This window comes from Diabrotica undecimpunctata, chromosome 1 (genome assembly GCF_040954645.1).
Source record: "Diabrotica undecimpunctata isolate CICGRU chromosome 1, icDiaUnde3, whole genome shotgun sequence".
NCBI lineage: Eukaryota > Metazoa > Arthropoda > Insecta > Coleoptera > Chrysomelidae > Diabrotica > Diabrotica undecimpunctata.
This window is the reverse complement of record NC_092803.1, coordinates 183,623,052-183,635,927: the sequence shown is the minus strand read 5'-3', so window position 1 is coordinate 183,635,927 and position 12,876 is coordinate 183,623,052. Positions and strand designations below refer to the sequence as shown.

The following is a 12,876-nucleotide window of genomic DNA, read 5'->3' as shown; positions in this document are numbered from 1 at the left end:
TCCTCGTAATCCTTTATAATCATAAATATTCCCAAGCTGCTTTGATTATTACAAATTTAATAGTATAGGTGTAGATTAATTGAATTGTTTGTGGAGGAATATTTTGAACCACTTGAACTCATTAACCTAGAACCTAGACCTTCGATCTCTCAACCAGCGCGTCCTTCAAATTTTAAAATATCATTCCTATCAGCAGACATGCGTGTACTCACGTGAAGTTTACCCTGTTGCAGTGTTGTGTGAGAAGTTGACAAACAAACATGGGGTGTTGCGCTAAAGTTGGGGCTGTTGTGTCAGTCCTTTTAGCCATTTTAATTATCTACAGTACAAAATGTTTGCTTCAAACGCCAGAGGTGCCAGATTTGGGAGAGAGATGGTGGAAAGTCGCAAAGCCGGCGAAAGAAGATACTAGTATCAAACCGTTTAAAATTCAGATTTCAGATGAAGTGAGTTTTCGTTAGTTTGTAAAACTTTTTTTTTCGGTTAATCTTCATAATTGTACATTCTTGGTTGTTATGCACACTATAACTTTAGTTACACAACGATTTGATTGAAGGAAGCATGTATGTACAATTTACACAAATTTAATTTTCAAACTTAATCTTCAGGTCAAACGGTACAAAGAAAAAGATCAAAAAACTTATAGTAATTATGCCAATATTACATGTCTGTATTTATTAATATGCATAAAATTGATTAAGCAGACAAAGTAAAAACCCACAAATTGGTAAGATATAATCTATTGAATTGTAATAAATTAGTAACAAACAAAATACTACTTATATGCCGGTACAAGAATTATTAGTTAACGATTCGTGATACATAGTTCAAACTATCCTGTATTGCTGATGATGGGTGATCTTCGGTTAATATTGTAATTGTCTAACAATTAGCAAGTAAGCTTCTTGAGGGGAGAGATGTTAACAAATGAAATAGGGATAAGGTATATGTGATTGTTTGTTAAATGAAAGTGATGTTTTATATTATTTAAATTATTAAAAGTTATTTATATTCATTCAAGAGATATATTTTAGAGATGTGTGTTAATTTATTGAAATTTTTACAATAAGAGGACATTTGTATGACAATGAATGAAATTAGATGTACTATTTTGTGGGTGTGCAATTTCTTTGACTTGTGATTATCAAATTTTTTGATAAAGTGCATTTGATGTATGTTTTGGCAGAAAATTGTAATGTCATATATGTTAAAATTATAAAACTAAAACAATTAAGGACAATTAGGGACAAACAGAACACATTTAAAAGGACAAAACAGACAATAAATTTTAAAAAGGGGGCTTATTGGCACTACATCACTTTGTAGGAGAGGAACTGGTAAAATTGAGTTTTTTTTTGTCTACTAGTATTTTATGAGGTAAATTTGACAAGCTAATGTAGGTTAAAGTGTGACAGTTCTTCTTCTATTTCTTAGTGTTGTAACTAAAGTTAAATAGTTTTGAAGCAAACAGACCTTACTGAAATAGTAGTTAAACATTTAAATGTAAATTGTAAGCTAATGTGTATAATATTGGCATACTTTTAAGTGACTACTTACTACTACACTAAATGAATTAAATTTAAATTTAAATGTGACAATCTAAATAATTGAAATAATTTCTTATATAAGAAAATTTTAAAATTTTAAAAAGTCAGAATTACAAAACAAACTTTAGATGAGTATTTGGTAACAAAATATTGATCCAAATATGTAATAAATATACAAATTTTTTGAACAACTTTGAAAAAACTTATGGTCGGCGTGGGTGAACCATCTGTAATGGTATGTGTGGACTATAAATTTGAATTTGTTAAAGTGTTGCAGAAATTTATTGAAAATTACAACGTACTGAATGACAAAAGTCTACACGATCAAAAAAACAAGAAAAATACTTTCCAAAGGTGCTAATTAGACAGGACACGATTAATATTGAAGTCTACACGGATGTTATTTCTTCCATTTATTTTTATTTCTACAGATTTTAAAAGATTTAAAGGACAGACTCGATCATACTCTTCCATTTCAACCACCATTAGATGGCGTTAATCAAAACTACGGAATGAACACGAATCTGCTGAAAACTATAGTGGACTATTGGAAGAACAAATACGACTGGAGACAAAGGGAGAAGTTTTTCAACCAGTATCCACAGTTCACGACAAATATTCAAGGACTTAACATCCATTTCCTTCATGTCAAACCTGCTAATACCAAAGGACTGAAGGTTTTCCCGATGTTAATGTTGCATGGATGGCCAGGTTCTGTTAGAGAGTTTTATGAAATTATACCACTTTTGACCAAACCGCAGAACGGAAGAGATTTTGTGTTTGAACTGATTATTCCAAGTTTACCAGGTATGAGATTATTGTATGCTTACACTTTTACTTAAGATGATTTTAGGAAATAATGGAATAGTATCTTAATATCTCTAAGGATTCAAATTTTTTCTTAGATTAGGCCTCTGTAGGAGTCTGTCATTACAGGTAGTCCATAGTCACTTCCAAGCATTGATAAAGAGTGTCATGCAATGTTTTCAGCGCCTTTGCTGATGCTTCTTTTATCTCTTATGCAGCTGGAAAAAGATTGTCTATTAATGTCGTCTGTTGTTGATTAATATAAATTAATTCATCCTTGAGTTATTGTATCTATCTTGCAACATTTTCTAGATAGCACTGTAGTTTGTTTTCGTGGTGTTTAAATGCTGTAGCATTCTGCTTACTTCGGCTCGGATGCTTGTCTTCAGATACTGCATTTTTCCACATTTGATAGTTGGTTGTTCTCATGTATCAAACGTTACCTATGATTTATATTTGCCCTCAAATGTGGGCATCTTTTATTTTCTCTTCTTCCTCCTCCAATCTTTTATTTTCTCTTAAGATCGACCGCATCCTCTTTTTCATTATGTAAAATATTTTTATTTTCCCTTCTTTTTGCACATCATGTTTATTCTCTAGGGTATTTAGTGTTTTTCGGCTTATATGATCGTTCCATTCTACTCTTCTATTTCTTACGCCCCCTTGATATTCTCCACCTTACATCTACATCGTATATCTGTACTTCTAGCTCTGTCACATAGTGTCTTACCATAAATTTTTCTAAGTGTTTTAATCTCTGCTGTTTCTAACATACTTTTTGACGTCTCTGTGTCAGGTAGAGTTTCTGCCGCGTAAATCATTATTGATCTGATGACTGTTTTGTAATTTCTGCCTTTCATTTCTTTCCCGATATTTTTATTTCTCCATATTGTTTCATTCAGGCAACCTGCGGTTCTGTTTGCTCTATTTACTTGATCTTCGACTTCTGTTTCAAGCTTTCCGTCGCTAGATAATGTGATGTCTAGATATTTAAACTCCACCACTTGTTCTGACCTTTTGAGCTCCAATTTACATTTTATCTTTTTTGGGGAAATGGGGAAATTAACACGTTAAATTTTCTGGTGGTTATATTAAATTGGTGCAGCATACGTTGTAAATCATCTTCACTCAAAGAGAGTAGTATTACGTCGTTTGCATAGCGAATATTTTAAGCTGTTTCTCTTCCATTTGATAACCTTTTTAAGTTCTTACATTTTTATTAGTTTATCCATAGTCAGTTTGAACAATAGAAGACTCAGAGAATCTCCCTGACTTATCCCATTCCCAACTTCAATAGGATTAGTTAGTTCTTCTTCTACTTTTACTTTTATTATGTTGTCTTGGTCGGAATTTCCATCGTTTTGATTATCCTAGATGTATTTTTATTGCGTACAATAAGTGTTTGTTCTATGTACATATGTCGCCTTTATTCTGCTCCTAAGATTTTGCATAATATCTTTCTTTGTGATATATATGATATATTATTATTTAGTGTTGTTAAAAGCGTTGATAATTTACCACGTATAGTACAAGTTTGTATTTTTTTTAGGTTATGGATTTTCTGAAGCTGCTGAAGTGCCTGGGCTTAGTCCACCCCACGTAGCCGTTATTATGAAGAACCTTATGGCTCGATTGGGATTCCGGAAGTACTACCTTCAGGGAGGTGATTGGGGCTCCACAATAATCTCAAATTTAGCCTCTTTTTTCCCAGAAAAAGTGTTAGGGGTCCATTCCAATTTGTGTTATGTCAATAGTCCCCTCTCTAATTTAAAATTAGCACTGGGCAGTCTCATGCCATCTTTGGTTGTTGAAGCTGACCAGCAACATCTGGTTTATCCCAGAATAAAAATTTTTGGATTCGTTTTGCTGGAAACTGGTTACATGCATCTTCAGTCTACTAAACCGGATACCGTTGGTAAGTTTTAACATTGTCAAAAGGGAAAAAAGTTTCAGAAATTGCGGCATGTTTAAGCTAAATATTATGTTCATATGGGATTGAGCCACAATTAATTGTAATGAAAATTACACTTTACAATATTGTTATTTGACGTTTCGATTTTCACTCTGGAAATTGTTTCCAAAAAAGAATTATTTAAAATATTGTGATGTTTTTATAACCAAGTTGTTTCACGATTTTATATTTTAAGAACGATTTCCAAAATGGAAATCGAAACTTATTTTAAAGTAAAATTGTAGCTAATTTTTCGTAAAAATTCATGTAACCCCAATGTTTATTTGTAGAATTTGTTAATATAGCTATAATTATTTATAACTATTCTATTTATCTACATAACTCTCCCATGTAACCACAAGCGAAATAAATAAATAAAATCTTTAATTCCAGGTGTCGCTCTACGCGAGAGTCCTGTAGGACTTGCTGCTTACATCATAGAGAAGTTCACCACATGGACCAATCCTGCATGGAGAGACTTGGAAGATGGAGGATTGACAAAGAAATTTACTTTAGAAAAGTTGTTGGACAATGTGATGGTTTACTGGGTTACCAGATCTATCACTACCTCCATGAGGTTGTATGCAGAAGCATTCAATTATAATTACTTCGTCTTGAACACCGATGGGTAATTTATTAATTTCTTAAACTTTTTATTAACATTTATTTGAAAGTTTTTTGTATTTTGTCGTCTATTATAAATGAAAAAGTTAATTTCATTTAAAACAAAACCACAATTGTTTTTTCTAAAAGAATATTTATTTTGTTCTGAAGCTATTTTCTTGTGGCATTTTAAATTAATTACTATTTAAATGGGAATAAGCCACAATTAAAGGTTAAAATACGTTTATTGACGTTTCAATTTCCACTTCGGAAATCGTTTTTTTTTTTCTGACGGATATTCTCAAGTTAAAGAAGATTTCATGTAATCGAATGAACTATCTTATAAGTAAAGTCGTCCCAGGAACGCAACTCAACAATATTGGCAATATCATTTTTTAAAGTCGTCTACTTTAAAATGTATAATGTATGTCTGAATTGTCAATATAGATGAGTCAGATAAAATTAAATTATTAGAAGAATTTTTCACTAAGTAACAAAAAACAAAATTTGTTTAATTTACTAATGTTTGTATTTTGAGAACGATTTCCGAAGTGGAAATTGAAACGTCAATAAACGTATTTTAACCTTTAATTGTGGCTTATTCCCATTTAAATAGTAATGAATATTTATTTTGCAGAATACTGTTTGCGCTTTTTGATAATAATACTATTCTTATTTTGCAGTCTTCCCATCCATGTTCCCAGCGCGTGCTCCCAATTTGAACACGAGATTTTATATATACCAGAATCAATTCTAAAGGAAAGGTACCGTAATTTACTGCTAGCAAGGTCGCATAAAACCGGTGGGCACTTCGCTGCTTTTGAAGCTCCAAATGTTCTTGCCAAAGACACTTACGATTTCGTTGAAAAAGTTCAAGATTTCTATAACCAAAAACCCAAAAATTAATTTTTTTATGTTTTTTATTGTGAGTAAATGTTTATAACAAGTTATGGTTATTCATGTTTATTTCTGTGGCAAAACTTAAAAAAATTAAAAATGATTTTACCAGAAGATTCTTTGCTGATGGACAACCGACAGTTTTGCAACTAAACCGTTGTACTGAAGTGGGTGATGGCCATATATATTCCATACAAGGCACATTACACCTTATCAAAATCATACAGGCCTATAAGTCTGACTTCATTTATGTTAAAAACCATGGAAAAAAGCTTAAATGAATAAATCACGAATAATAACCATGTTGAAAAGCAGGGAAATTAGGCGAAGCTGGCCTGAACGATCTGGTGTCGGAACTTGAAAGGAGTTTACACCAGAAAGATGTCGCCCAAGTTGCATTTTTATACATGGAAGGTGCATTTGAAAATAACTCTATCGAGTTAATACTTAGTGCACTGTTGACGAAGAAAATCAACAACACAACATACAAGTGGATTATTCAGATGCTTCAGAGCAAAATAATATCTACATATACTTATGAAGATGCCATAAAATGCCATAAACTTGAGGATAATTAAGGGGTGCCCTCAAGAGGATGTATTGTCACCAACAATATGGAATATAGCCGTTGATGACCTGATTAATGGGTTTAGCAGCCAAGGAATCTGGATCCAGAGTTTCGCAGACAACATTCTAATAGTGACTAGGGGAAAATTTCCCAGTGTCTGGTGATCAGGTGCAATATGCCCTTCATTACATAGAGAATTGGTGTCTAAAAGAGAACACCTCTGTGAACCCTTCCAAATCTAAATTAGTAGTAGGTTTCACTAATAAGAGGAAGATTACTGGACTGGGTGAGCTGAAATTAAGTATCTAGGGGTAACCCTGGACTTCAAAACTCAATTGGAGCACTAATATTAACAATATAACCAAGAGGACTTCGCGACTCTTCTGGAACTGCACCTGGGTGTTGAAACCAAATGTAATCTGTTGGTTATACACATCAGTGATATGACCGACAGTTACTTATTATTTAATACTTTGGCCGAACAGACTGCTTTTCAATATTCTAAGACCTCTGTAACCACCCTACAAAGATAAGCGCATCTAAATAAAACAGTAGTAGCCTTGAATAATACAATTTAGAGACTATTACAGGACGGGTCTCCCACTGCTGAAATTCTATATTTCGACGGTAGCCTTTATGACCATTCTGAGATTTAAAGCCAATAATACTTGGAGACCGAGTTATGTATTGAACAGCCATAAAAATACCACTTTGTCTATACTTGAGGAATCCATCTTTATGATGAACTGAGATATGATGACACCGAAACTTATCTTTACTGAGAAGATTAACACAATTATCGCATCTGGACAACAAAAAGTCCCAAATATTATTGGGGACTTAAATTGATTCACTGATGGATCTAAAACTGCCCATGGTACTGGATCAGGAGGCTTTGGACAGACATGTAATTACAATAAATCTTACGGTCTAGGTCAATATACAACTGTATTCCAAGCTGATGTTTAGCTTTGATGGCCTGCATTGATAAAATCATAGATGAAGACCTCAATGCAAAGAGAATCAATATTTAAATAGATAGTCAAGCACTATTCTGGCAGTAAAGAACCCACTCAATAAACCCAAATTGATGAGGAATTTCAAGGATCTCCTCAACAACTTGGTTTATCTTTAATATGGGTCATGAAGGGGTGCATGGCAATGAACGAGCAGATTTATTGGCAAAACAAGGCTCGAGAGAATTCTTTGTATGACCAAAACCATTCTGTGGCATCACTAAAGATGCTACAAAACACGAGGTTCAGCATTGGCCGATAAGGAATCATCAAAAGAAATGCAGAGCCACTTAAGGGCAAATCCAGATTAGGAAAATAATCAAGAATATTAAAACGCTTACCAAAATGGTAACTGGGCATTGTTGTGTAAAAAAATACCTATACAGACTAGGTAAGGTGAATGAATCATGGTGCAGAAAATTCGAAATAAAAGAAGAGATTGCCGTACTCATCCTATGCCATTGCAATGTGCTAAGTGATATGAGGCAGGAGTTCACTGGTCAACTGAGGATTCAGTCAGAAGAGATACTAAAACTGCCAATAAAGAAACTGTTGGCCTTCGTCGGGGTCATAGGACTAAGAGTTTATTGGAAAACACAATGTATGGTACAAAGGTCTTATGTCAAAGAGCCAGAGATTAACGAGACTCACCTGAACTGAAAAGAAGAAGAAGGCACATTCCTTACCTATCATCTCCCAACAACTATACAATCACTACACACGCTGACATTACTTAACATCTACCAATCACCAACAATACATACATCGACGTTACTTAACATCTCACAACCAACAATAATACAACAATCGCTACATACTCCAACCACAGAGTTATCATGGTTTTAAATTGTATAGCGCCAGAAAATCAACATAGATAACGTTTACAAATAAAGTAGTACGAGTAAATAGTTTAAAAAAAGTTAACAGGCCATTAATTTCTATAAACGATACTTATTTACTTGGAAACCGAATGAAAAATAAACAACATATTTATGAATTTATTTTAAATCCAATATGGATATATGGATCACAAAAAAACTCTAGCATATAGGCTACAGCAAGTAAAACAAACACAAAACATTCAAGAGAGATGCAAGGCCCCTTGATATGTTAAAAATCAGAGCTTACATCAAGACACACAAATACCAACACTTTAAATGTAATGGTCCATGTGCTTTTTGGTATAACTATGTGCAAAATTTTCGGTTCGAGCTTCGATCTACAAAGAGATTCCGTATCACCATATGTGAGGGAAGGGCTTGGAAAACTATGGCCTTATTTATTGCCACGGTGCCTTACAGAGGGACTTCGACCAGTCCATTCGAAATGCCCTCTGCGTATGTTCCATCTGGGGTGCAATATTGGTATTTTCTCACATAAAAATTAAATGAAAACACATTTTAAAAGGTAGAAAAAGTTCAGCCACAGAGTCTCAGTTCGAAGAACCGGAGCAGAGCCCCGACAACGGACTCCTAGAGTACAGAAGACCCATTATGGAAGCTGAAATCAGTCTGGCCGTGAATAATTCATTGTCAGTTGATACTCTCTGTGGGTGTTTTCTTTGAATCTGAAGTTTTGTTGTCCTGTTTTAGGTTTTCCACCTCTTCAGAACATGGTTTGTTTTTTTTTGTGTTGGCTGTTTTCTTCTGGCTTCGTAGTTCCACTGGTGTTTTGTTTTCACTTGTCGTCGAAGGAGCGCAGCTGGACAATCAGAGGCGAAATGGGCATTGGTCAAACGGTCCTTTTCAAAAATTATTGTTCTAAAAAATAAACTAATGTATATGTGAATGTATATGTTTACAAATTAATAATTGATAAATGTGTTGAAACGCGATCGCGTGAGGGCAGCTGTGGCTGTATCCTTTGCAATAGACAGGTATCATTGTGCAATGGAATCGAGAAACCACAGAAAACCGATCCCCCCTGTCTAGGCAAGCTCGAAGTGAGTATTTAAAACTTAATTGCGACGACGATAATAGAGGAGGGCTGCCTCCTGTATGTCAAATTCGTCAGGGAGTTCGTTGCTGGCAAGGGCCAGTAGAATTGTGGGAAGGAAAAGGATTTTGAGTTTAGGTTTTCTTCTGAATACATTGCCGATGGATGAGCAGATAGTTTTTAAAATGCTTTGGTCAGACTTGCTCAAAGGCTTTTTGAACATCGAAAAAGATGCCTAAAGATACTTTTCCGTCGTGACTAGCCGTGAATTGAAAATGTCCCATATTTATATGTTTCTAAATGGAATTTTCAGATCAGTCGGCCAAGAGCAAAAATCGTAGATATTTTAAGGCGGGGCGATACGCATCGTGAAGCGTATTAGTCCACGACTAATACCCCCGGTGGCATCCACATACAGTCCACTGTCAAGTTATTTCTCCACTTCTCAAGTATTTACCAAAGAAAAATTGCCATCTTTTGTGTTGTCAGCACATGTTGGTGACAAAAGTTTCTAAAATTGCCTTAAGTTGCCAACAAAAGTTGTAAAACAATGTAGAGAGCGGTTTTTCCATTTTAGTCGGTAAACATAAAAAGAAATAGCCTTGTTGGAAATAATATTGTTGGTCACACAGCCATACAGTTAAATTAGTTGCAAAAAACGTATGTCGGTCGTGTGAACGAACGAATTAACAAAAATGTTAATTGATTTATATCACTTCCATAGTGTATTATGCCAATAATGTCAATGATATCCCAAAAATGAAAAGGATCGGTAAGTGGAACATTCTAAACTGGTACCAAGCAGGCACGGCATCAAATATTATGCAAGAAACGACACGCCTGAACATACATATTTTAGGATGCAGTGAAGTTTGATGGCAAATTCTGGAATAACAATTATAGATGAACACCATATCTATTATACGGGAGATGACACAAGAAACAGAAATGTGAGACAGAAACAGCGATAGGATTTGACGCCCGTATCAAACAGAGTAATGTTATTGAAGATTAACTCAAATCCCTCTAATATAAAAATCATTTAGGTCTCAAACTGACATTCGAATCAACTAAAGAAGAAAAAAAAATTATATCAGATTTCTATCAAAAGAAAATTTCTAGAAAACTCTCTAAAACTGACAAAAAAACGTGAATTAACTATTATTGTTATGAGCGACTTATAAGCCAAAATAGAACAAGGTACAGTCAAGAATGTTGTGGGGACGTATGGACTTGGCGCAAGAAACGAAAGAGGAGAAAGGCTGATGCAATTCTGCCAAGAGACGGATATAGTTGTAATGAATAAATATTTAAAATTACATAGAAGAATATAATTGCACAAGTAATAACTTCAGCTAAAAATTACACCTATTGCCGTCTTCGTGGAAGTATTTGTCGTAACTTGAAGTCGTTTGTAAACTGACAGTTTAAATTCAGAGTTTTTTGCCTATTTTAAATGCCTCATATTTGTTGCCAAATTTCAAAAACGAAATTTTGTGTTATAAGTTTTGAAGATTGGGCTCTAAAAATGTAAATTTAATTTTTGTCCATAGGACACTCTGATCAAAAGATAAAATCACCGGTCGCTTAAAGCGTTGGTTTTGAGACGGTTCATTCTACACAAAAAGTGCTAATTAACATTTTTGTTAAAAATTATCTCAGCTACATTTTTTTGTTTAAAACATTTTGTCTGCGGCCTACATATTCTTGGTAAATCGATGTTTCCCTCTCCCACAAGAGGAGTGTTTTAGGAGGAAATCCATGGATATGAGTAATAAACTTTTTGTATGTTCTTTTGCGCCCCAAAATTGACATTATCGGCAAAATTCATCTCGTTAGTACGATTTTTAGAGCTCAAATCTATAAGAATTCTCAAATGGTACGTATTTAATGTCCTCCCCTACGGAATAGAAAGTTGGAGTCTTACAGAATATGCTATAAAACGGTTAAAGGAATTTAAATGTGATAATATCGACGTATGTTGAGGGTCTCATATATACACCACTCAACTAACATCAATTATTTTTTAGAGGTTGAGAAAAGGCAAAGAAATTATTCACATCTAGGAAATATAATAGGTATGTAGTAGGAAATATAATAAAGGCAAAGAAATAATTCACACCTTTATCATGCATAAAAACACCACTAGAAGTTATTTAGAGTAAGAAGTGTTTTATGGGATTCAAATGATTGGAAATGAATGAATGATGAAATGAATTTATAAAAATAAGAAAAAGAATTCTTGGAAAAGTAATGTTATGAGGCTATACGAACTAGAAGCTATACGAAGATAAAAAAATTTTTAGAATTTTACGTAAGCCAGCATAATATCTTCAATAATTAAGAACATTTCGTCATTTTAAGTGATCCAGCTGTCATGGAGACAGCTAGTTGCAAACTAGAATATTACCCAAAGTGTTTTCAACTTATTTTAATCTATTGTAGAAAAAATGGAAACAAAAGTTGGTGACTTTTAAAAGATGTAAACCGTTACGAACACAGAAATTGACAACTTTTTGGTGTAGATTAACTTCACTGAATTATTTGTGGAGGAATATTTTGAACCAGTATTGCTTGACCTAGACCTTCGATCTCCCAACCGCAACCGGCGCGTTGTCGCTCGTTCAAATTTAAATAATCAAACTTGCCGACCGGTGCTACCATCGCCTCTGTTGTCAAGTCTACCGTTTTTGCGCTAGATTACCGTTTTCATATTACGAATTACCGCACCAACGCAAAGCTAACTAATTTACCGCAGAAACTTTTCACACTTTTAAATTATATAAAATAGTTCTAAGCTATTTGTTGAATTTTAATTATTGTAGTTTAGGGTTGACGTGTTTTAATAGTACTAGAAATGAGATCTGTAGAAAATATTCTGGGTTTTCTGTAAAAATACTGAATATGAACATGTATTAATATTTTATTTCCGGTGGTGATTTGAATTTTTCGGATTTTATGGACAAAAGTAAAATAAAAAAGTATACACAATATTTAAAAAAAAATAATGAAAGTATATACAATAATATAAAAAAGAATAGGAGGAAGAATAAGGAAGAAAAGAATAGGGTGAAGGGAAGGTATTTTTGTATGTATCACGGACCGATGCAAATTGTGTCTTATTGATTACTAAACTAAACATAAACACACACACTTTGTTTTAAAAGCCAGACGATAAACTCAAGTATTATCGGCCTTTAGTAGTATCGGTCATTGCTTACAATATCATATTTCGTTTCCCATACATGAAAATACAACTTCAACACTCAGTTAAAGTTAATGTTTGGGCAGCAACTTTAGTTAACAAATTAATAGGCTATCATATTCTACATGGAAATTTAAATATGAGATCTGTTATTAAATTTTTGAATAGAAGAGTTATAATTATTCGTAATTAGCTTGTCGCTACAACCCTGGCATTTGAGTCGTCAAATTGGTGCCCAAACATATGGGTACAATTTATTTTAGCGATTAAAAATGAATGTTCGATAACATCTCTGGACACCAAATTAATAAGAATTGAACAAAACAAAATACTGATAGATTGGTATC

General features: G+C 33.7%; 1 protein-coding gene across 1 annotated transcript; it reads left to right on the top strand.

Annotated features, from left to right (window-relative positions):
* The first annotated feature begins 198 nt into the window (after positions 1-198).
* Positions 199-5,856, top strand: LOC140432680 (juvenile hormone epoxide hydrolase 1-like). The gene is made up of 5 exons (XM_072520739.1): positions 199-446; positions 1,979-2,354; positions 3,904-4,269; positions 4,699-4,933; positions 5,592-5,856. The coding sequence occupies exons 1-5, from the start codon at positions 261-263 to the stop codon at positions 5,812-5,814; spliced, it is 1,386 nt and encodes a 461-aa protein (XP_072376840.1). The 5' UTR covers positions 199-260; the 3' UTR covers positions 5,815-5,856.
* The last annotated feature ends 7,020 nt before the right edge of the window (positions 5,857-12,876 follow it).